Genomic DNA, 26,215 nt, shown 5'->3' with positions numbered 1-26,215 from the left:
ATTTGTTTGTTTGTATGATTATTTCGTTAGTCCCAACTAATATTTGTTAGGGCTGTCTAATTAGTATTTTCTATAAGTTTTTAGATAGTTGTCTGTTTCCAATCTCTTCTATAATCATACGAATTTTTGTCAATTCCACTATATCATTGTAGCTCTTGAGTCACAAGGCATGACCAAAACTTGGGATTCAGTATGTGCATCTCTTCAATCAGTAGACAGAGGGGTTGTAGTGCTCCAAATCTAGAGGGGTTGTAGTGCTCCAAATCTAATAGACACCATGTTGATAGTCACTTTTGATTGCCACTACTTATGTGAGAAACTTAGTGTAAAGGCATTGCACCTTTCATGATAGAACGTTCTTACTATGTCTCAAAACCTATCTATATTCCACCTTATTCAAGTACCCAACATAGGAATTATAATACAATTACTTTTATGAAATGACTAAACATTACGACTCTATGTCGCAAGGGCTATGCAAATTCAATTATCTACCTTATAGGAATTGATAATACAAATACTTCTATAATTAACCATTATAAATTTCCTTCTTCAACTTTGTAACTTTAGCCCTATTACTACAGTTATGAAGATTCAATAGAAAATATAAACTATTATTCCACATCATTGAATAAGTTACACATTTCAACACTAGGCGCACTAGTTTCATCTAGAGTATATGCTTCAACAACTATGAACCTACATGTTACACATTACCAACTGTATGAGTACCGTGCAATCCACTATCATACATACTAAAAACAAGAAAATATTATATGTTGATCTAGCACAAGATTTCAATTATTTGCTCGAGCTGAGTGCCAATCTGCATTTGTGAAGATACCAACACCATCCTGTCACCTAGTATGGTATGATTTTGGAAGCAGAGGAAGTTTAAGGGTTGACTCATCAGAAGAAAAAGTTGGACTGAGAGTTGGCTAATCCATACCCCATAATGGTAATAGTAATGATAATGGGGTTATATTGGAAATGTGCAGGAATGTAGACGAGATATCCAAATGATGTAAACAGTTTGATCTCAGCACAAGGTTTCTTGGACACTACGATCCTATCACTTCATCCCATGGGCTGAGATTAAACTGTTTACATCATTTGCATATCTCATCTACATTCCTGAACATCTCCAATATAACCTCATCATCATTACTATTACCATCATGAGGTGTGGATTAGCCAACTCTCAGCCTAGCTTTTTCTTCTGGTAAGGAGGCCCCTAAACTTCCTCTATTTTCAAAATCATACCATTCTAGGTGACAAGATGGTGGTATCTTGACAAATGTTGATTAGCACTCACCTCGAGTAGATGATTGAAACCTTGTGTTAGGTCATCATATAATATTTCCTTATTTTTAGTATGTATGATAGTGGATTGCACAGTACTCACACAGTGCGGCTAGCATTGAAATATATGTAACTTATTCAATGATGTGGAATCATAGTTTATATTTTAAACTATAGTAATAGGACTAAAGTTGAAGAAGGAAATTTATAATGGGTAATTATAGAAGTATTTGTATTGTCAATTCCTAGAAGGTGGATAATTGAATTTGGATAGTCCTTGTGATATAGAGTAATAATGTTTTGACATTTTCGTAAAAATAATTATATTATAATTCCTATGATGGGATGCTTGAATAGGGTGAAATATAGATAGATTTTAAGATATATAGTAAGAACGTTCTGTCATGAAAGGTGCAAGGTCTTTAGATCAAGTTTCTCGTATAAGTAGTGGCAAGCAAAAGTGACTATCAACATGTGTCTATTAGGTTTGGAGTATTATAATCTCTCTGTCTACTGTCTACTGATTAAAGAAATGCAGACACTAAGTCCCAAGTTTTGATCATCCCTTGTGACTCAAAATAGCTACAATGATTCAGTGGAATTGACAAAAATTCTTAAGATTTTAGAAGGGATAGGAAACAATCAACTATCCAAAAACTTATAGAAAATACTAATTGGACGATCCTAGTAGATATTGGCGGGAACTAACGAAATAATCATACAAACCATCAAGTCCTCTAAATTGCTCTGCTTGATCAGTCCCTAACATATATTAATTAGGATTAGTAAAAATAGACATACAAACAGAAGTTCATTTGAATTGTTCTGTCATAAATAATCACTAAGAAATCTTAACTGTTATAGAAATGGTTTATGGATTCTGAATTCAAACCGCTATGATGATTGAACTGAATAAGAAATCAATAAAACAAATCCAATTCACAAATTAAAATAAAAGACCTTTCCATAGCATATAATATGCTAATATATAAAAAGACATTGCCCCCTTCGTTGCACATCTATGGTTGTTTTGCCTTGGCAGGTTTCTTTCTCATTTATTCATGTTTGAAAAACTCAGTTTATTCATTAGTGGAATTAGAAGAAATGTAAATCTATTTAATATTTTGCATTCCTATGTAGTACCAACTAAAGGGATTATAAGTTTGTTATAGTATATATATATAGTAAGACAAAACAGTCATGTGCTCATAAATCTAACTTCATAGTGACAGTTCTGATCATTACGTACTGTACAGAGTAGAAATATCTCACCATTCTACCATAAGTGTATGACTATTGAAGTCCAAGGGACATCCTTTGACTTCCTAATTGATAATCAGCACCTCTCCAGATAGTAGAGATATAGCTAATTCATACAATATGAGTATAGAAACTCTATTAATCTTATCCAAAAATATTCTCTGACAAGTAACGGCAAAGGGTCGATTATTATGATATAAATATAGACTTCAAGATCTTAGGTAAATGATCATATGATCAAGGTCTTGAGCTACTTGATGAAAACAATATTAGTTGAGTCGATTAACCATTGTCTTGCAACCCATCACACTACAGTTTCTCTACTTAAGGTTTAAGAACCTCTAATGATGAATTATGCACACAATGGTAGAGGAGCACTATCACCAAATAGCTTGTCGAAATAACTGTCAATTAACGCTTTTTCCCTCAAAGATCATCATCTGAAATTTTCACTTAATAATGATTTGATTTCATAGGTGTTAAGTAACTAATACTACATTCTCCGCATCATTGCAAGTCATATATCTCAATGTACCATTGAAGTTTTTTAACCATATACAATTGATCTATGAGTAGGAATCTCTCATGGAATAACATTAGGTGCGTCGACTAACCATTGCCCTAGAAACTGTTATGCTTCGATTCCTCCACTTACGGTTTAGGAACTTCTAACGATGAGCTATACAAAAGGAGGTAGAGAAGTACTATCTCTAAAAGATAACTCAAAATTATCACCAAGTGATTCTTTGTTTCCCAAAAATTATCTTGGGTGTTTTCACCAAGAGGTGACCTAATCTCATAAGTGATAGTCAATTAGCTTTGCACTTTTTTACATAGTACAAGTCATATATCTGAATGAATCTTCTAGGTTATCTAATCAGGTATAAGTGGCCCATAGTCAAAATTCCTCGGGAATAGGATGTATTGATCCTCTACTAATTGTGATAGTCCATTACCCAATTGGAGCTGGCTGAAGCGGTATTGTTGTTGGCATTCCTTAAGACTATGTTCCTTAATCTATAATAGGTTGTTGACAAGTTCGACCCTCTTTTTTTTGACTTAGTATCAGTCAACGCTATCAAAAAATCAACATTCTCGTTATCAAGGTCGAGTTCCCAACGTGTCAACTGATCACTTCCATGATCGACCCTGACCACGATTGCGAATAGGGTTGATTGACTAATTGTCATCATGTTAAACCAAGTCAATGAATACCTAATAGAGAGGTATAGAAACAGATATACAATCCAATTAAATTGCAGAGTGTCTAACCAACTATACCTTAATTTCTAAAACATTCAACTTATCTAACCATAACATAAACAAGGTAGTAAACACAAAAGGTAAGATAATCACCTGAGGTATACCTTATTTTCCTATAACTTAAAGATGTCTTGTCGTTGTCCGGTTCCAAAACTTAAAAGTCATATCAAGAAAGCAAACCACAAAATCTAAACAAAAAAAATAGGTTTCACAACATGTGGCTCTGATACCAATAAAATTATCACGTCATGGAAGTATACTTGTTCGATAGAACGGACAATACCCCTAGTGACAATATATGATACAACATGATATGAGTCCATAACACAGACCTAAAAGCACAATAGAAGCTATAAAACATAGCCACAACACAAATAGAGGGATTTACACAATCCACTCACAATATGAAAACTAAAAGTGACTACGTGTCAGTATGGCTTAACACAATAAATATCACAACTGAATAAAAGTACACGACAAGACTACAAACCACACAAAACCAACTGTAAATACAAAGCAATAAGACAACGTCGAAAACACGATCTCGAGTGTGATGTGGGACTGACAGCTAGGACCTCTGATTGACACGACACATCCTCTTCCTGCTAATTTGGAAATAAAGGGAAAGGAAGGGCAATGATATAATATACTCAGTTGGTATAAGACAGATTGTGCATGATCAATATAGTGTAAGGAGATCAAGGGAAATACAGTCTCAAAAGAAATACTTACTATCAAAGTAAAAGCATCAATATAATTAACTGCTAACAATAGGATAAATCACTACATAACCCTCCACTAACCTGCTCAACCAAATATAACTCATAAATCGGTGGTACAGAAATAGGACATCCAACCTGCACGAACAGATACATAACCAGCATCTAACAAGTCCTGGCTAACACAACATGCTATCACGAGAGGATCTCATTGGTAGTCAGAATATATAACTAGTCATTATCCGCGAAAGAACGTTTTACCACAGATGGTCCCCTGGATGGATAGGATGAGATAGCTATCTAGCTCCCTAGCCACTAATTGTAGGAGAACGCTCTATCACGGATGGTTCCATGGGTAGTCAGGGTATGTAAACAGTCACTTTGTGGGAGAACGCTCTACCACGGATGATCCTGTGAGCAAACAGGATATATAAGTGTACAAATCAAAAATAATAAGTAAGCAATGACAATCACATTCAAGAGTGAACTTTGCTAGCTACAGTATGGTATGATTTCACTAGCATATAACAAGTATAACAACAGCAAGCAAAACAATCAACCAATCTCATCAAAAGAATACTAGTCATCTAGTCATAATATCTCAATTAACTCTATGGTATCATCATAAATACACTAAAACAAGGAGGTCATACTCAAAGAGTCCTAGATGGCAATCTGAAACAGATAACCAATAGAATACTCTACCACTTGTTATAGTATAATATCTAACACGTATAGGCACGAGCCTAAGTATATAACCATATAGCCTAAGCATATGATAACAACTACACTATGGTCTGGTAATATCCTACATATATAACCAACTTAAGCAAGAATTGTTGGAACCCCAAGGTTGTTTTGGTGTGATCAACAAGTTAAGTTAGGTCCTGTGTGTTTCTAACCTTGTGTCTAAGTGTGCAGGAGCTTAGGAACACATGTAGTCGAGCGGAAGACGCAGCTAGCGAGAAGGACGACAGTCCGAGGGACGAGGTGCTGCGGAAGAGTACCCCAGTAGACGAGAAGGAAGCGTGCGGTGGTTCCGAGGGACGAAAGCCGGAGCGGAAGATTGCTCGGGGAGCAAGAGACGTAGGCGTCTGAGGGACGAAGACTGCGGATGAGTACGCCGGCGGACGAGAAGGAAACACGCGGCGATTCCGAGGGACGAGAAGCCGGAAGGAAGCCCGCTCGAGAAGACCGGAAGTTGGGTTCAGGTGAGCCCTTTTCCGGGTGGCAAAGATCACCCAAGTGAGCGGATCCGGAGGAGAAGAACCGGACCGAGGCGGGACTGAACCAGAGAAGAGGTCCCGGACGAAAAAGTCAACGGCTGTTGACTTTGGGCTCCGGGGCGCCCGGAACAGTCCAGGGCACCCGGACCCAGTATTTTCACCAGATCGAGTCAAAACTCGATCTGAACGTTGGGGGATAAAATTTATCCCCCCCCCAGGGCGCCCGGAACCCTTCCAGGCGCCCCGACCAAGGCTATAAATATAGCCTTGGTCCAGAAGCTTTTCATCAATTCAGAACTCACGCATTTCTTTTAAACACTTGTACCCTTTCTGTAGTTAGCTTCTGTTGTGCGCTTCAACTTTGTAAGAGGCTTCTCCGCCTGAAGGAGAAATTCTAGTGCGATCATCTTTCTTGGATTAACAACCTCCCCGGTTGTAACCAAGTCAAAACCTGGTGCCTCGTTTTCTGTTCTGATCTTAGTTTATTGCTTTGATTATTTTACAAGTGTCAGTTTAAGAGTTCGAGAAGGGTTGGTTTGTGTTTTGATTTTTGCAGGGCTATTCAACCCCCCCTTCTAGCCGGCCCAACGGTCCTACAAGTGGTATCAGGGTCGAGGCGCTTCAGGAGGACTAACCGCCGAACGAAGCAACGTCATGGCCAGACCAAGCATCCATCCGCCGAAATACGAAGGGGACTTCTCTACGTGGGAAAAACTGATGCAGGTATTTCTTACAACAGATATTGAACTATTTTTAACAATGAAATTTGGCTTTGAAGCTCCAGAGGACAAGGAAATAGATAAATAGACAAAAAAGGAGCAGGCTGACTTCGTGGCGAACGGCAAAGCAGAGTACCATCTGCTAAGCGTTCTTCCGCCTCAAGTAGTCAACAGGATCGGTAAATACAACTCCGCAAAGGAACTTTGGGAGAAGTTCCTCGAGCTGCACGAAGGTACGTCTGAAGCCAAACTCGCTAGACGAGATCTGCTTCGCAATCAGCTCACTAGCCTGCGACTTGGGGAAGACGAGACAGTCGCACATCTTCACTCCAGAATAAAAGAAATCATCACCGGACTCACGAATCTCGGAAAAAAGGTAAGTAACCGAGATTCGCTCAGGTACGCCTTAAATTCATTTCCAAGAAATTCAAAATGGGCATCACTAGTAGATGCTTTTTACATTTCGAAGGACTTAGAAAAAATTTCATTAGAAGATTTTTTTTCAACATTTGAAGTGCATGAGACAAGATGTGCAGGAATGAAGGAGCCCAAGAACAACGTCGCCCTCAAAGCTTCGAGAGACGAACCTGAGTCGGAATCTTCTCTCGACGATGAAGAAATGGTAATGATGGTAAGAAGATTCAAGAAACTTTGTAAATCCAGATCTACTAACCATCCGCATGGGAAGAAGAAAAGGACGATCCGCTGCTACCATTGCGACGAAGAAGGGCACGTCAAGGACAATTGCCCCAAGCTGAAGAGCAAGAACAAGGAAAAGGGTAAGAAGCCTATCCAAAAGCGAAAAGCCCTAAAGGCGACGTGGGATGATACGTCGTCGGAGTCGGAAGTCGAGGCATTCTCCGGACTTGCTCTAATGGCAAGTCATCATGACGACGACTGCGAGTCAAGCTCTTCCGAAATGAGCATCGAGAGCATCGATGAAGGGGGAGCTTCGTCAGAAGAAAGCAGCAGTTCAGGGGGAGACACGGAAAACGAACTCGATAAGGTAAGTCAGGTACGTTCTCTTCCTCCCGATAAACTTTATAAATTTGTTAAGTTATTAACTAAAGACTGCTGTAAATTAGAAAAAGATATAAAATATTTAAAAATAATTTTAGCTAAGTCTTGCCCTTTAGAAGAATTAGATAAATCAAAATTGGAAAATGAAAAATTGAAACTTGAAAATAATGATTTGAAAATTCAAGTAGATAATTTGAAAAACCATGCATATTCATCTAAAACCAATGCTAGAAGATTTAATAATTTAAATTGGTACTTTAAATATCACTCTGGACAAATTAGGAACATTTCAAGAAAAAATATTCCTAAAAACGTTTTAGTTAATCCAGTAGGTTGGAACCTATTGGGTTCCTAAATCATGCTTAAACTAAATTTTAAAATTAAAATTAGCGCTTTAAGTGAGAAAATTAAACAAAGAATATCTTTATGAGGCTTTGTCAAGGAAGTGGTTGTTGCTCCAATAACCAAGAAGGTCTAGTGCCTCGTCACGACCTGGAAGCCAAAATATTGAAATAAATGTTTAATTAACTTACTAATGAAGCATTAATACAAGAATTAATTAGTGCTTTAAAAAGGGTTATTCAAAACATTTTATTTCAATTTAGAAATTTACTTACTTAGAATTTTTTTTTAAGTTAGAAATATTTCTCAAAATAATTCTTACAAAAACTTAAACTTGTTTTTATGAATTTCTTCTAAATATTTTTTCTAAAACTTTAACCCTTAGATTGTTTCTCTTGGAACCCCATTTTTTTTGTGATCAAAGGGGGAGAAGGGAAAGTATAAATCTAGAGGGAGGTAGATAGATTTAATTTTTTTTTTTTTGTCTATCTTTTTTATTTAAGGGAAAGTATAAGTCTAGGGGGAGGTAGAGAGATTTAATTCTTTATCTATCTTTTTTACTGAGGCAGATAGAGTTATTTTTTTTCAATCTTTTTGTACTTAAATTGCAAATTAAGTTAAGTTACTTAATTTTATTTAAAGTCAATTTTACCCTAGCTTAACTTGGGTTGATCACACCAAAAAGGGGGAGATTGTTGGAACCCCAAGGTTGTTTTGGTGTGATCAACAAGTTAAGTTAGGTCCTGTGTGTTTCTAACCTTGTGTCTAAGTGTGCAGGAGCTTAGGAACACATGTAGTCGAGCGGAAGACGCAGCTAGCTAGAAGGACGACAGTCCGAGGGACGAGGTGCTGCGGAAGAGTACCCCAATGGACGAGAAGGAAGCGTGCGGTGGTTCCGAGGGACGAAAGCCGGAGCGGAAGATTGCTCGGGGAGCAAGAGACGCAGGCGTCTGAGGGACGAAGACTGCGGATGAGTACGCCGGCGGACGAGAAGGAAACACGCAGCGATTCCGAGGGACGAGAAGTTGGAGGGAAGCCCGCTCGAGAAGACCAGAAGTTGGGTTCGGGTGAGCCCTTTTCCGGGTGGCAAAGATCACCCAAGTGAGCGGATCCGGAGGAGAAGAACCGGACCGAGGCGGGACTGAACCAGAGAAGAGGTCCCGGACGAAAAAGTCAACGGCTGTTGACTTTGGGCTCCGGGGCGCCCGGAACAGTCCGGGGCGCCCGGACCCAGTATTTTCACCAGATCGAGTCAAAACTCGATCTGAACGTTTGGGGATAAAATTTATCCCCCCAGGGTGCCCGGAACCCTTCCAGGCGCCTCGACCAAGGCTATAAATATAACCTTGGTCCAGAAGCTTTTCATCAATTCAAAACTCACGCATTTCTTTCAAACACTTGTACCCTTTCTGTAGTTAGCTTCTGTTGTGCGCTTCAACTTTATAAGAGTCTTCTCCGCCTGAAGGAGAAATTCTAGTGCGATCATCTTTCTTGAATTAACAACCTCCCCGGTTGTAACCAAGTCAAAACCTGGTGCCTCGTTTTCTGTTCTGATCTTAGTTTATTGCTTTGATTATTTTACAAGTGTCAGTTTAAGAGTTCGAGAAAGTTGGTTTGTGTTTTGATTTTTGTAGGGCTATTCAACCCCCCCCCCCCCTTTCTAGCTGGCCCAACGGTCCTACAAGAATAACAAGTTACACTGCATTGTTGCCCAAATAGATAAAAATACAAGATCAAATAATAAAAGGTCAAGCTCAAGAAGTAACATAGAGTATGTATTAAGGTAAAAATAGCTACTACATAGCAATGCAATTAATAGAACCATGCAAGCAGGAACTATCCACCTCAAATGTAGATCGTGCTGAATTAATCTCATATTGAAACACTTGTCTCGAATCAAAGTCCATATAACTTCTTCTCCGCGATGACTCACGGCAACTGACGGCGGAAGTGGAAGGAATGGCCAGTGGCGTTGGCCAAGGTAGTGGTTGTGGGGCAGTACCGGCGAAGAGGCAACGTAGTGTGGACAACAACGTTGGTGATCAGCGATCAGTGATGACAGCCTCAGCCCAGACACGATGCTAAGTGGAGGTGGCACGACTTTGACAACAAGGGAGGGGGCAACACACAAGGGAGGTCGGCGGCTCTTCCTCATGTCCGGAGGAGGGTCAGCAACAACGGTTTCTCACTCAACCGGTGACTATATTGGGAAGAGAGCATTAGAGAGACGACGATCGACGCCAACGTTGAAGGGGGCAGCAATCGGGAGTTAGGGCACGGGTCGACGGTGTGGGATGAGGAGAAATAGAGACAGGATCCGGAGAGGGCTTGGTTGTGCACGTCGTTTGCCTGTGTGGCAATGCCGGAGTTGGTGGTGGCTGCTCAGGCGGCAACCCACGAGCAGTGGCGTCGACGTCGCATGGAAAGGGAGAGCAGCTATAAGAGAACGGGGAAGAAGGGGTTCGGGCAATAGGTTTTTATAACTTAGGTTAAATGATTTCAATCTTAGGTTAATTTACTCAATTAACTCCAGCTTTAGTACTTTAATGATATTTCAAACATACTTCATCCAAATCTCACTGATTTGTCTCCTTAAATATGATATATAAACTCCGTTTAAATTTTAAAAATTTCTTTAAAATTCTATAAGATTATTTTTTTAATAATATTTATTATTTAATTATCATATCTCACAACTGCTATTACAGATTCTTACGGGACAATAGGGGAGAGAGAGAGCAAAGAAATGCATTGTAATGTATCCTTCTCTTCTCCTTAAATACGATCCGTTACACCTGAACTGCTCTTTAGAAGGTCCCAAAGGGAGAGAAGAAAAACGGTAAAAAGCTGTAAATAAAAACTAACGAAATTTCATAGGTAATTTTATATCTTTTTATCTTTTCTCATACTTTGTTTGGATAATATTTGGTGGTTGTTTTTTTTTATCTTTTTTGCATACTTTGTTGGCCCTTGTTTGAGGTGCAAATTTCTTTTTGTTTAGCATTCTATAGTTTCTTGATAGTGAAATAAATCGATTGAATTAAATTCAAATGAAATTGTATATTATTTTCATATCACTAAACAAGAAAATGTAAATTGCCATGACCGGAATCAAATGGTGATAATCAATTCAGTGCAAATGATCTCGGCAAAAGTTTTCAACAATTGGTTGCACTGTTTATTTTGCATAAAATATTTCATTTACGTTATATATATAGGAAGCATTCAAGTATTTTTATACTTCATTTACTCAGACTAGTCTTTGAATAAATTTGAAAATCGCAGATGGAATTTGAAAAGTACAGATGGACCTGATCTGAGAGACGCCCCCGTTCATTTACCATCGCACAGGCTCTAGGGGTGAAAATTTCTTCCTTTTTTACCTTCTTGATATCAGGTCGAACAAGACAAGCTTAGCAGGTCGAGTTGATATGATCAATTGGTTTTGGTGTATCAATCTGAGTTGACCTGGCATATCAAATCAATCTTGTTGACCTTAGTCGATTGGACATCGGTCAATTTGGCAAGGCATTTTGATTTGTGAATTAAAAACCAAATCAAAATTCCACGTTGTGCCAGACCCAGGCCACATGACTTAAATTGTTTTAAAACATATAAAAATACAAATTAAAAAAAAATCTAGGTGAGCTCGGTTGAGCTTAGCAGCCATGTCTAACCCTGGTCAAAGATCAATCTGGCCCATGGGCCTTGTCCAATCCAATGATTAGGCCAGGTCCAACATAGCACAGCTCAAGTCAGACCAGATCAAGCTCAATTGCAATCATCTCGACCCATTTTACATTACACCTCCATTTACCAAACAATGCAATGCACGTAACACACAATAGCAAAGTTTGTAAGACAACAGGTTGCTAAAAAAGTAATTGGAGAAAAAACTGCAACAAGATTTTGGAAGCCCACACGAAGCTCCATTCTCATGTATTCAGTTATTTATACCACGTCTCACGCAGTGCATGAGCCGTTGGCCTTTTATATAGGTAAAAGTAATGCATAAAGAGAACCCAACTACATGAACCAAAATTTAGTGAGAATTCTGCTCAGACGTCTTCAGGGCCATTGATTACCTGATAAAGGGAACAAAATACGTCTCTACATTTTGGAAGCTGGAAGTTTAATATAAGAAAGAAAAAAAAAGATTAATAAACTATATACATATATGTTGGTTTACCTTGTTCTCAAGGAGAGCTCCATCTGGAATCTCCAGCTTCACCCCAGGTTTTGCAGTGATGGTCACGTTGCCCTTCACACAATCACACCAGAAAAATTAGGAGGAAATGATCAGGGATTATTGATGACATAGTGCAGAATAAAATTAGGAGACCAGATCTTCTAGTTCACAAAAAGTGAACCAGGAGATGGACCACTTGCAATTGCGGCCGAATCATGGCCGCAATCTGATCGCAATTGGTTGCGATCCCTCTCTGGATTCACCGTTCTCCCCAAGTCATAATTTGGGTCGGAGCGGATGGCCGGAGATCTAGACTGTCACTAGTGAGAAAAAATAGCAGATAATAATGAGACAATAAAAGACAAGAACATCATTTAGTAAAATGAATATTAACATCATTAGGTCGTTAGGGGGTTCATGCTGATGTTGAATACTCGAACATCTATATCACGCTATTACTACCTGAAAGACGTATGCAGAGATGGATATTGAAAATATACCCACGTGCATTAGCCTTCAGCGAAAATGGCATGGATTTTTTAAGATGTGCCTTCAAGAAAGACGAAAGTTCAAGAAAATAGTAGAAACAAGGTGTTTTCTGGGAGCAGCTCTGCAAATAGTTTTCATGAAGCTTTTGTGAAGTAGTACAAGAAAGAGGTGGAACAAAAGGAGATCGATGTCATTATGATAGACAAAGTATTTGCTACTTTTTTTTTTTTAAATTTTTAGGAAACAAGAACTAAAAGAGACTCCATAAGAATAATAATTGCTTAATTCATCAAGTGAAGGGCGGAAATAGATAAACTATATAGAGAAAGAATACCTTCAGCACTACTCCTGCACCAAACCAAACATCACCAGAAACCTTCAAGCTGTCCAGGTCAACGATACTAGGTATAGACTTGAAACGGGCAAGGAAGTTGGACACCTACAAGTTGAGGAACAATGAATCAACAAATCACTGAGTAGCAGAAGAGAAATTAAACTACTCTAGTCGTAATTTTACCTTCTTAAATTCTGGCCCAAGTTCAATTGTGGGGTTTGCAGGATTTTTTCTAGCTTCATTACGAACAACGAAACCATCAACCAAAGTGTACAAATCAGACTGAGGGAGGAAAAAGATTTAGTTAGGGATGGCAAAGAAAGTGAAAAAAGGAAAGCAGGAATTATGTTGTTCATCATAGAACAGATGACTGATGAATACCTGCACGAGAAGCAAATCAGACGTTGCCTTCACTGGCAAAAACCGAGACCGAGGAACATTAATCCCGATTGCATTGTCAAAAAACTGTTAAAGCATAGTTTGATATGTTTTAGATATATACATATATATATGTATATGTATATGATTTTGAACTACAAGTGACAGTATCTAATCAGCCAAATGATTACTCGAATTGCTGCTCCAGCAGCAGTTTCCAGTTGAAGAACTTTCACACCATCAACTTCCTGGATAAAACAACCAAATTAGCTTACTTTTCCATTTCTTTGTGATGGACCAGAAAAGTACCAAAAGAACTAGAAAACACAAGTATATATATATATAGTGACACCACCATTGGATGACGGACCAGAAAAGTACCAGAGGATGCATAAAACATACATAAATACATATACATATATAGTCACACCACCTTTGGATTTGGAATAATCTCCATTTTAAGTGCATCTGCTTCAACAAGCCTCTTAATAGCCTTCAAGTTCACCCAACTGTAATTACAAACTTTCAGAAAACATAATTCACTGTCATAGTGTAAAATTTTGATCACTGAGTACTTACAGGTTGTTGGTGTTGAAGATCTTGAACTTTTCGATTGACTTAAATTCATTCACCTGAATAATAAAAGAAGATATGGGTTATATCTATGTCTGACTGATGGCATTCTTGAGGAATAATTTAATCTTGTAGCCCATGAAAAAGAACAATCAGCATTTTGCCTTGCATTTGGAATGAGATGAATGATCACCATAATGTGAAGCAACTTACATGAGCATCAGGAACTTGTGCAATCTCAAGGAGCTGCAACAGAAGGGGTTAAAAAAAAGATTAGATGAGAAAAATAAAAGCAACTACCAGATTAATGAAGCTTCAACACACTGAAAGTTGTGTACATGACATAACTAATATAGATCTTCTAAAAGAGCAAAACACAAATAATACTTGCACATTTAAGGGATAAAATGTGGGGTTAAGCAAAGATATCAACTCGCATAACAAACATAAAATCCAAGAGATTTAGATGAGGACTTCTATCAAGGTTCAGCAGCTGGTAAAGAAAATTTTGAACACATGGAGAACTGTTATGATTTATTCATCTTATAATTTTCACAATTAAGACGAGTAAATGTCTAAGTTTTTGTAGATACGTAAACCAGCCAAAGTTTCACTACCCTTATAAGCACACTAAGTGGCCAGATCAATTGAGTTGCACCAACTATGTACCTGTGAAAAATGCACTATCTAAATTACTTGGATAAATACTTGGACAGATCTTGTATGAAGTACGAATTTGGTGAAAAATATTTGTTGAAACAGAGGATATATAGAATAGATAAATTCAACTTATCCTACTCTCTAATAAATGGACTCAGATGATTGGTGGTATTGTAGCACGAGCCATCAAAATTAAAGAAAATTTCAGACTAATTGTGTGATGAGTAGCCTTGCAAATGTTTTATAATAAGAACTAAGAGATCATGGGACTGTTCAAACACTATGAAATGTGAGAAGGCATTGAAGAATGACAGGATATGAAAACAAATGCTCCAAAATAAAAAATAAATGAAAATGCATAAGCGATAGCCTTGCTTGTCACCTTGGTGAATAAGCACCAACTTGATCGATCTTATAATATAGGACAGTCAGGTGCACGAAGCTCCCGCTAATACACGGTCCTAGGGAAAGGCCTATTGTATACAACCTTACCCTGCTTTGCAAGAGGTTGTTTTCGAGACACGAACTCATGACCCTCTAGGTTACACGGTGACAACTTTACCGTTGATCGATCTAATAATACTGAATTGAAACCTACGGATTTTGTCTCGAACAAGAACATACCGTGACAACAATAAAAAAAATTTCTATGAAATGTTCTTATTTGACAATCTCCACATGGCAGTTAATTTGAGTGGAAAACACGTATTTTGTTCTCCACCATCTTCAGATATGGTTTGGTTTGCATTAAGCAAGTTTCATAAATATATCCATTCTGTTCGTGTTGTAATCTTATTTGTGTTCTGAGATGTAGCTGCTATAATACTAGAAAAGTTATATAAAACCATGTATGCTACAAGAAAATTTTACAAGACTACTATAGCCTTGTATTTTATGGATCAAAATGTTGGATGCCTGTATTTCATTTTAAATTGGTTATTATGATCTCATTTTGAATATAAACTTTAATTTAATGGTGTCTGAAACATATAGTTGCAAACTATTGTGGAGGTGTTAGATGCCTGTAAGTATAACTCCTTTGATAGAATCTAGATAAGGATTGAAACATGAAAAATAACCAACAGCAGCACAGATGTCAATGGCAACTAGAATGTTCTTATTTAGGTATGGTAAATTATCAATAACAAACATGTCTCGTACCAATATTTAGAAATTTTGATTCATGAAACATGCCTAAGATGTAAATTGAAGTAGTGCAGTATTAAAGACATTAAATCCAAACTATCTACCTGAACCCTTCCTTCATATGAGATTAATGTACCACCTTTAACATCAGCCAACGTCTTAGGTGTCACCTGATCACCACCCAGTACAAGTGTTAATGCCTATCCTAAACTCAGCAGATTCTCAGAAGGAATACTCTCATACCTCCATACAGTACTCATTCTGATTGTTAATCAAATGGTTCAGGATTTCTGTATTCAGCAGACGGAAACATTCTTATGTAACACAGTGAAAGCAATTTTACATTAGATAATGAAAAGTGACAGCAATAGAAGGCATACTGATGTCAACAACAGCACCCAAGTTATCTGAGTTTGCGACAAAGACATACTCTTTCCCCTGAGGAAGAACATGCATAGTAGTGTTCAACAAAAGACACAAAAATGGAGTGGTCACTGAAGTCACAAACCAAAACAATAGTTAAATAATTAGTTTTTCATCTGGGTTGGCAATTGCATACCTGTGATAATAAGGCATCAAGCCTGCCACTGTTCTTCAAGGATGGGAAAACATCACCATGACCAGGAGGATACCTATGAATTGGAATAAAAACATGTATATTTTTAAAAAAAATGCAATAATCTGCAGAAAGAAATATCTCAATCATCCATCATAACCAAATCCCAATTTCCTATAAAATGAATTGGGCATGTATGAGGACAGAATTAAGTAGAAATTTGCTCAATTGAAAATTACGCAACAGAAAATATGCATTGACTTTATTTTCTTAAGTATCATTCAGGGATTCAAATCTTATTAGCTTATTCCTTCAAACCAGGGAAGAGGTCAATTCAGTGAAAACTTTGATTGGGGAAAGGTGATTTTTCTGTTTTCCAAAATATTTCGTTGAAGCTATGCAATATACTTGTCATTAACAAACTAGAATAGATACAAACCCTTGTCCAAGGAAATGTCATGAAAGAAGAAAACAGTAAATGTAGAAACTACAGAATGCTAGTTCCCATTCATTTATCTTTTTCTATGTTGTTGATGACAAACTAATAAAAGAAATACAGGACAAAAAGTGCTGTCAAACTACAGCAACGTTCTCTTGTTTAAATACCAGAGATCATATAAAACAAAATCTAGATAAAAAAAGTTCAGGAAAAAGAACAATGATAATTGATATTTCATCTGCCCTTTTATTATGATGTCTAAAACAAACTACTTGAATCACTAATACAGCATAAAGTAGCAATGCAAAGCATAATAACATTGTTTTGCTATATGATAGGTATCAAGCTTGTTTAGTATGATAAATGAGCTACTAGTGCAGTGCACAAGGATCAGAAACAATGCCCTAAATGGGTGGTGTGGAACCTGAGACAGGTCAATTTAAACTCAAAGGATAACTATCAAAGCAATAATTGATTGATTCTGATAATGTCATTCTTTTTTGTTAAGGGTGATCAACAATACAGAAGGGGGTCCACTTCATGACCAGCATGCCAAAGTGATCGCCCTTTCCAAGTCATTTAGCATATTTTTTTGTAGAATAAACCAACAAAAGATAAGTAAACTATCACAGAGGAAACTAAAAGAAGTAAGCGTATGTTTTAACATGAACAGCCTATAAGAAGCTTTGACCAGAACATACCAGCCATCCTTCCTTGTTTGGCCTTTGCTTGGTAATGGCAGAAAGTCTTCAACAACTATGCGAGGGTACTGACTCTGAAGATCAAATAATTACAGGTTTAAGAACCTTTAAATATTAAATTGCTGCTGCAGCTCTCCAAACTGAGACAAACTGGAAAAGATAGATGAATTTCAAACCTGATTAAATGTATGTATCTCAATATTTGAGTTGGCATATTTCTCCACGATCTTCACATACATCAAATGTATGAACAGAGTTAAACATCACATGGCCATGTGAAGTTAGTTAGATATGAAATCAGGCCAGTTATTCACACCTTGAGTGTATCATCATGTGTGTTGAAAGAATTCATCAAAAGTAGAGGCACATTGCATCCATACTTTTTGTTGAGAGACTACAAAGGGTTTTCCATGATTTAATATCACCAATTTCATGAAAAGAAACTCACTAAGATACCCTTACCTCTATTTGGATAACAATCAAGTCGAGGAAGGTAAACCCATTGCGCACTTCAATTACAGATCTGAAGTTCATGGAAAACAAAACTCAATTTTCATTCATGATAATCTTGGACTCTTGAGTAGGGTCTAGTAACATATGTTTATCCTATAACCTCTGAATTATGGAACCTTGTAAATAAACAATGAAAAGTTATAAAGAAGAAGGTAATAATTGAATTAGCAGTTACGTATATATTCTAAGAAATCAGAATTTCAATGCTGCGCATTCTAGATACAAATAACTTGTCCTACTTCCTAATAAAAGATGCCAAGATTAACTGATTCATCCTCTGAATTAATAGTTGGGATTGTAATATTGATATTTGAACTAGGTTAATTGAAATATTTGGTGGCCATCAGTCAGTGCTTAACTACTTAAGAGGACAGCATATAGATCTTAAAATTATTTTGTCAATTGTATTCATAGAATCTAGCAATCACTAGAGACACCTAGTGATGAGTTAGTAAACAGGGTCCAAATAATACTAATAATAACCATAATGTATAGTATAAGTTGACTTGTACACAATATTGTCTCCTTTTCATTGACATACAATAGACATGAATCAAACTACTTCCTTTTGCAGGTGAAGTATGTATAAAGGATTGTACTAGAAGAGTTGGTGCCGATCCTAAACTATGTTTAACAACTATAAGGCCCAACCAAATGAATAAAGTCTTATATGATGCATGAAGTATATAATCTTTGAAGTTGTCAGCTGAGTAATAAGGCAGAGCAATCTTTTCCTGCTAACTTGGAGTATATTAGAACCAAGTTCGCCATGACAAGAAATAGCATGAACGACATACAGAAGTAAGAACAAAGACCATCTTTCCTTTGACATTCTTGAGTAATAAGTTAACAATGCAAACATAAATAATACACTGTCCGTTAGAAACCATGTATACAAGCTCAAAGGCAATTAAGCATCAAACTACTAGCTTATATCAGTTTATCAGTAGTCATTTTTATGAGAAATAAAATTATCTTACTTAGGACCCGTGCATCCCATGGTGGTCCCCAATCCTCCATTGAGTTTTAGCACGGCAAGCTTGTCAAGGAGCTTCCTCGTGGCCTCCATATCTGCAACACGCTAATCAGAATAAATCAGAGAACTAGCAAAAGTATGTCCCAGATCCGACTAGAGAAGAAAAACCGGACCTTCCGGCGGTGGCGCCAAGGAATCGTAAGGTACGACCACTTCATCAGTCGGAGTTTGGATCTTGCTCCATTCGATCTGGTCTGCGTCGCCGCTTCGATCCAGCCAACACACAACAAAAACCGGCATTTCAATAACTCGACTCAAAAGAGCTCATCATATGAAACAAGCATCAAAAGTAATCGGATCCCAAAAATAAAAAACCCAATTGACTCAATTTTACCTCAAGTAGCGAGACACGAGGTTGATGAATCCAGATTTCTCATTTTGGCTACGAATAAACATACAAAAACTCCGATCAGATCCAGCATATTTCCCCGGAATCCATGAGTTCAGAAGAAAACAAACACACAAAAGGGCTTCGGTCTCACCTGATCTGATCAAGAGTAGCAACCGCGGACTGGAGCTTCTCGATCTTTGCGTCGGCCATCGGAAATCGAGACGACGGAACGAGAAGGGAATCGAGAGGCGCCGAGCGAGCGAAGAAGGTGAGGCTGCAGATGCGAACGGGAGTTCACTGAGATTTATAGGAAAACGACGGGGAGGACGTTCTCCGTTCGTCGACGGTAACGGAATGTTCTCGGCATAGGACGCTCCGTCACCAGACGAACCCGTTAAGCCACGTGTCGACACCAGGAACAATCATCGAGATCGTAGCAGATCATAGACCGTTGGTTCGGAGCTGCAAGGGTCCAGGTAGTGAACGGAGCTAACGGTTTGTCGTTATTCGATAACGGAAGCGCATCACGGCTTTTCGTTAAATCGTATCCGTTGGTATTTAAAAAAATGGGCAAGATGCTCACTCACCAAAAACCTACGCGTGTTATGTGAATCATGAAAGATTTGTTTTCGAGTGTGTATAAATTATCTGCGCCTATTTATTTATTTATCTTTTAGTTTTGAAGATGATTTTAAATCATTTAGCCATTATTTAGGTTCGTCAAAAAAAAAAACAAGGAGAGAAGAGAAAAGTCTATCTCGTCATCATCTTCCAAACGATCCCTATTGGAATACAATGGCATGAAAGTGACTATTCGTCGATATGTTTTTCATGAAGATCCATCTATTCGATCGAAGGGTCATGAAACACTAGGAAGACTCCTTTATAGTAGCTTTATTCAAAGTACTATAATGTTCGTCTTGATCTCTAATAACATTTTTGGATTCAGAGCTACTCAAATCAGAGAAGTCATGCATCCTTACATACATTAGGCCCATCGCCATTTGCTTCATGGTTGGCAATCCATCGAAACAACTGATGTTTCAAGTAAAGGACAACTGAACGCTGACAAGTATGATATAGATACCGAGCACATACACATACATCATCCTCATGTTTCAAGGTTAACAGAGACATCACCGTCGGGCTTGTGTCCTCTCTGAGAATATCTCTTCTGGACGTCCTCTTCCTTGTCGTTGAGAAACGAAAAGAACTCGCGAAGGCTGCGTCCCAATTTAGGCATTCTATGGCTGGAAGGGTCTTGCTGATGAGTGGAAGGTAGATGGATGTACTGGTATATCACGCCGGTTAAGTATATGACGAGAGCCAAGAAGCATGAGATCCCACATATGAGAAACAACCCCCAGAAGCTGCTAAGACTGAGCCGTTCTGAATCGATTTCTTCTGATTCAGAGAAGCAAGCAGCCCTTGTGAACCATTTGTCGTGGATCCTCTGGAGATCTCCATTCTCAGACAAAGTGAGAATTGCTGTCGACATGTCAACCGCTAAAGGAGAGTCCCTTTGGAAGACCTGAATTGAAAGGGTTTGAATCAAACGATCACGGTTTTGGAAGACAAGAGAAATAGATCATAGAGTTGCGAATGTAATAACTAAAGAACATTACGAAGGAATTTCGGATTGTTTTAAAGCCAAAACAATCAAAACAAATGCCAACGAGAAGCCCAAAGATGATCTAAATCCAATATCCATATGATGATGAATCAAACAGAAGGTCACAAAACTAAAGAAGTTGAAAAGGAACTTACAAAACCCCAGCCATTTTTGGTAAATTCTGGTCCAACGATTGAGAATTGGCAATTTTTTGATAGGAAAATCTCAACGTAGCCAAGTTCATCGACAATGGCAGTAACACCTCCATTATCGGAGCCCAGTTCAAGGGCTCCGGCATACTCTTCTGGCGAGAGGGCTTTAAGTCTGGATCTGGGAATCCTTAGCTCCTCGACCATATAATTTTCAGCAAACGAACCAACCTGAAACCCGATAAATCCATTGCCGGTTCTCAAGCTTTCAATTCCTTCTACGGTCGTTGAGAGCTTTTGCACTGTGAGGATCGATGTCAAGCTTGCAGTGTAGCTAGATTGGATGATCAGTACCACAAAAAGCCAGATTAGTAGCACTGAACGTCCTAGCGTGCTCACAGTGCTCTCTCCTGAGAGAAAACATTGACAGTGTGGATTAAGCTCTAAATCATATGTATTGGGATAGAAGAAGTGTCTTGTGTGTTCAGTCATACTCACTGTGTGCAAAAAACAAGGTTGAGAAGCTGAACCTGCAACAGACAAAGAGAAGTCAAAAAGCTACGTTAGAAGAAGTAAAACTTGGTTAGTAAAGAAAAAGAAGAAAAAACATCAACCTAAAATTTTCATGAAAACGATAGTAACTTGCTGAAAATGGCAAGCCTGTATTCGTGAGACTTTACTGATTAATGTTGGGCATTGACGTTGGGTATTTCTACTTGTAGAACCGACCAGTATGAGCTAGACATGTTTCAATTCACCCTTGGGGCAAGATAAACGTGCTATATAGCCTCATACGTGGTGTCACACCACTGATTCGAGGCTATCCTCCTATACTATGAGAGCTGAAACCACTAAGCGTGTAAACATCTGTCAATGTGAAAATAGATCCTGAGGTCTGAGAGAGAGAATTTTTGGATTTAAACTTTCATTTTTCATACGACGATTGTGTCTCCACCTCAGGGACTACAACAACTCCACCTCAAAACACTAAGGAGACCAAGCCCCTTCCATTTAATCTTCGATGTGAAAACTCTATCCTCCTAACCTCCAATTTGACTTCGATCATACTAAATTGTTTAGAATCCTAACACTTTATAGTTCGGCAAACTATCTCACAGTTTTCCCTCTGACTTGTAGCTAGCCTACAGTGGCCACATGTTAGTAGGTCCCAATATCTGTTAAACCTGACCTTAACAAGCATAATCTCAATATTTGATACGGAAGCTATACAATGCAATACATAGCAAGCGAAAGAGTTGGTCACATTGCAATGCTATAGGAATTGACTAGATATGACTCTAAGGTTCAATGCCTTTGAAGCTCAAAAATGAAAAGGGACATGTTGCACTGACAAACCAAATATGGTTAACAAAATTAGTCGGCGTGGGAAATCTCTGGCATGAAAAAAAAATCAAATATGATAAGGTAGATAGGGTGTAAATATATCTTGAATGATAATTTGAAGCTATAAGCTAGATAACATTCATTCATTTGTGCTACAACTTACCAAAAGATTGTGATCAATTGTTTCCTTGGAGGGCCACGAAACTCATCATTGAGCCGGTGTTCAAGCGTCCAAACTACAGTTCCTATCATGATAAATAAAATGCCTATAACACACCACATCTCCAGAGTAAAGGGTTGTAGGAATGCCCAAGCATTTGATTTGCGCCTTCTGATTGGAGCTAATATAACAAGACCAGAAGACAAATATGGCTGTGTGAAGTCAACAATCTTCGTCCGACTAGTAACAATGGCGATATCACCAACAGCAGCATCAAATTCCTGCAAAAATGAAAAAGACCAGGGCTACTGAAAATCAAATTCAAGTTAGTTAATGTAATAATAAGTTGCCAATTACATTCGTGTTCAGTAGCAGATACTTTGTGTTGAACTTACCTGTGTGGCAACCATATTTACCAGTGCTGTGTAGTTAGGATTGTCATGCCCATCCCCAAATGGTATCAACTTGAAAGGAACAGCATAAGGCAGTAAGTTGACAGCAGCAGTAAAGACATCAATGCAGTAACCTTTAGCAGTGTCAGTTGTTGGTGACTTTGAGACGAATTCCGTATAACCGACTCTTAGAGGGTAACCAATTTTTAGTTCTTTCCCGTTGTTAGGAAAGACCCATCCTCGAGGTCTAATTGTTGTTTCACCGGGCCAGATGACGCTGTAGAGTTGATCCCTTGAAGGAGAAACATTAAGTGGCTTTGTATACAAGGTTTCAGGAGGCACAACTGATAAACCGGAATAATTGGACCAGTAGCCAATAGTTCTTGATCCAGTTCCAATCACATTTATAATATCATATGCCGGATGAATGAGATTCCCATCGGAATCAAACTGAAAAACTCCAGTGCTGCCGTCAAAATGGGTGCTTCTTACCTTATCAAGCAGAAGATCTCCGCCATTAAATATATTCATTGCATCAAGGTGAAGAGTTCCCGCTGTGGAATCTTGTAATCTTGAATCATTCGAGAAGGAAATGATTCCACCATCATCAAAGAAGGAGTCTATTGCCTTAGCCAACATCCACACAGTATCATAGGCATAGAAACCATAAGAGTTAAGTCGAAAGTTCCCGCTCTCCTTTCTGGTCAAGTTGCCCCACCTAGAAATTAAATCACTCTTCCTTTCCGATTCTTCTGTGTGCTGGCGAAGTGTAATGATCCCTTGCATTGTGGACATTGTGTAGGAAGAAAGAGGTCCTTTGGAATCTAACAGAGAAGAAAGCCAATCTGTTGAGATCCAAACATACCCATTAGACATCATTTCAAGATAATATGCCACAGAAAGAATCATAGGACCATAATCTTGATTTGAATGCAACACGATAATGCGAGATTCCATCAATGCAATCTTCACTAGTAAATTTGTGACATCAGTCCTTGTTGCTGTAGGCGAAAGTGAAGCTTTATAAGCTAACTTGCAGCGCTTTTCAGCAAGCACATCACTTAAGGCAGCTATTCCATTTCTGCCATAATCATCATCAACATATACAGCAATCACCTGCTTCCACTGGAAGTAGTCTACTATTGCTGCTATTGCAGTCATTTGGAACAGATCACTTTGTGTTGTTCGCACAAAGTAGGGGTATTCAAGTGCGGTAAGAGTAGGGTCTGTGGCTGAAAATGAGAGCAAAGGAACATGGAGCTCATTGGCAACGTGAGAGATAACATGAGCAATGGTCGAGCACTGTGGCCCAACTATTGCAACGGTATCCAACTCCATGAACTGCATAGCTGAGACATCGAAATAGGATATAAACCATTTTGGTAAAATATTGTAGAATCTGTTTAAAGTTTCCCCAAATTTAGCACATCTTCTCATATGTTTTGTGTTCATAATCCATGTTTATGGATACTAGATTTTAACATGAATTGAATTATGAACCGTATGTACTATATCTGAAAGAAATAAAAGTACGAGATAAATTTAAGAAAACATTTAACATTTTTTTTAGATTAATTGTTGACCCTTTAGAAAGAATAACAAAGACAGAGGAGGCCATTGGTCACCTTCCGCCATGCCAAGGAACCCACTGCAATTGGTGTCCCTCATTTCAATATCCAGCCTGGTGCCTGCAAGAACAGCAGGATCGGAGTTGACATCCTCCCTTGCGGCATCGATGGCGACCTTGGCGACTCTTCCGATGGTGGAATCGAATGTTAGGAGAGCCCCAACGTGCACGACGGAAGGCCTTGGCGAGGGTCCCTGTGCCGCCCGAATGGTGCTTGAGAAAATGCATAGGAGGAGCGGAAGCAGGGACAGCATCACGGTGATCTTTCCTTATGGCTCTTCGCTCTCGCTTATCAAAACTGCTCCAAATTCAAGGAAATCCGTTAAAAACAAAAACAAAAACAAAATCTTGAGCAGAAAAAGGAACCGGTAAGTGGAAGAGAAACTGCTCACTGGTTCTTGCTATCTCTAAGGCTCCAAGCAATTACAGATCGCCCCTCGACTTTGATCTCACACCTGAGTGCTTAAATAGAAGCAGCAGCAGCAAATCACGAGAATCACCACACCATTCACATTGTCCTGGGATTCCGGACCGGAAAAGCTCGGCAACCGCCCTGTAACAGACTGGGAGAAGACAGGAATCCGATTCGACGACCGCAAGCAATGCTTTTGTGATGCTAGTCCCGCTCATCTTCATCTCCTCCATGCTTCGCTTAGTGTCGTAGTTCGCTGTTTGATCTGCAAAATCTTTTGCAATGGGAAGTGCTTTTACCAAGGGAATTTGATTCTATTAATAGAAGAAAAAAGTTTGCGTTTGCTAGGTAAATAAACAAAATATATATATAGAGCTTGAATTATTTCATTTTGTTCTCTTGAAATGGTGCGATGGTTAAAATATGAGATGTTATTATATGAGATTTTGGGGTCGAAATTTGATCGGAGATGAGAATTGTTTTTTGCCACGAATTACTCCATTTTACAAAATAATAATAAGTTATTTTGTTTAAAAAATGATAATTATAATATATATAATAATTTACAAATATTGAAAAAAGGAAAATAAATAATAAAGGATATAAATTAGGATATGAAAGTGTTAGGGTAGGTATTATTCAAATATTTGAATAAATGGTGAAATCTTGAGATCATCTATTGCCCTCTATTACATGCTCATGACCTTCATTATCTCCATTAGAGGTGTAAACGTCGAATCAAGTTGAATATGGAAAAAAATATTTCAAATTAAAAAAAATAAAATAACAAAAATGTTTTTAATTGCCTCTTTAGTCGCCATGTAATCCACTCAATTATTATCACCAACTTCATCTTTGAGCTTGTGATCATTGTTCTACTTCTTGTCCCTGTGCACCGTCATTGTTCATGTGTTTCTCAATCGACATCAAAGAATTACTTCCTCTCGCTCGTTGTTACCCCTTGCTGAATCAACCTCAGTTGTAAATTTTTTTTAGCCTCCATTTTCCATGTCACGATAATCGGTGACCTTTTTTTAGTGTAACAAAAAAACATCTCTAAAAAATGACATTGTTTGATATGTCATATCCATCGTTTTGCTCACGCAATCTATTGGGAGATGCTCCCGTCAAGTCGTCAACCTCAATCCATCACATTTCTCTACGCAAAATGGAATCTAGTGCAAAATTATAGTTGGGTTAAGAATAATGGAATTTCAACTTTATATATTATATATGGATCGTTCACTTTTATTTATTCTTTTCCTATTATATTATGTTATATCAAATATCACACTCTTACGTACGAAAAGGTTTATACATTTA

General features: G+C 38.1%; 2 protein-coding genes across 5 annotated transcripts; both read right to left on the bottom strand.

The window, feature by feature from the left end:
* Window positions 1-11,663: 11,663 nt before the first annotated feature.
* LOC122008863 (UTP--glucose-1-phosphate uridylyltransferase-like) lies at window positions 11,664-19,503 on the bottom strand. 2 transcript variants are annotated; one of them, XM_042564750.1, is made up of 21 exons: window positions 19,348-19,503; window positions 19,200-19,247; window positions 18,979-19,070; window positions 18,810-18,900; window positions 17,779-17,839; window positions 17,633-17,710; window positions 17,493-17,543; window positions 17,317-17,390; window positions 16,180-16,252; window positions 16,001-16,058; window positions 15,864-15,910; window positions 15,725-15,790; window positions 14,028-14,060; window positions 13,821-13,873; window positions 13,675-13,750; window positions 13,433-13,489; window positions 13,245-13,328; window positions 13,047-13,145; window positions 12,864-12,968; window positions 12,041-12,112; window positions 11,664-11,961 (listed from the first exon to the last, which is right to left on the bottom strand). In XM_042564750.1, exons 1-21 carry the CDS (start codon window positions 19,404-19,406, stop codon window positions 11,920-11,922), a joined length of 1,419 nt encoding a protein of 472 aa, XP_042420684.1. In that variant the 5' UTR covers window positions 19,407-19,503; the 3' UTR covers window positions 11,664-11,919. The 2 variants fall into 2 exon arrangements, with proteins under 2 accessions (XP_042420684.1, XP_042420685.1); XM_042564751.1 differs by having other exon boundaries at window positions 11,664-11,936.
* Window positions 19,504-20,089: 586 nt separating this feature from the next.
* Window positions 20,090-25,192, bottom strand: LOC122008859 (glutamate receptor 3.1-like). 3 transcript variants are annotated; one of them, XM_042564734.1, is made up of 7 exons: window positions 24,869-25,192; window positions 24,479-24,778; window positions 22,857-24,202; window positions 22,465-22,742; window positions 21,456-21,487; window positions 20,964-21,367; window positions 20,090-20,727 (listed from the first exon to the last, which is right to left on the bottom strand). In XM_042564734.1, exons 2-7 carry the CDS (start codon window positions 24,732-24,734, stop codon window positions 20,308-20,310), a joined length of 2,736 nt encoding a protein of 911 aa, XP_042420668.1. In that variant the 5' UTR covers window positions 24,735-24,778; window positions 24,869-25,192; the 3' UTR covers window positions 20,090-20,307. The 3 variants fall into 3 exon arrangements, with proteins under 3 accessions (XP_042420668.1, XP_042420667.1, XP_042420669.1); XM_042564733.1 differs by having other exon boundaries at window positions 24,873-25,192; XM_042564735.1 differs by having other exon boundaries at window positions 22,857-23,698; window positions 24,873-25,191.
* Between the last annotated feature and the right edge of the window lie 1,023 nt (window positions 25,193-26,215).

This window comes from Zingiber officinale, chromosome 8A (genome assembly GCF_018446385.1).
Source record: "Zingiber officinale cultivar Zhangliang chromosome 8A, Zo_v1.1, whole genome shotgun sequence".
In the NCBI taxonomy this organism is placed as follows: Eukaryota; Viridiplantae; Streptophyta; class Magnoliopsida; order Zingiberales; family Zingiberaceae; genus Zingiber; species Zingiber officinale.
The sequence above is the reverse complement of the archived record's forward strand: the minus strand, read 5'-3'. Positions and strand labels throughout refer to the sequence as shown.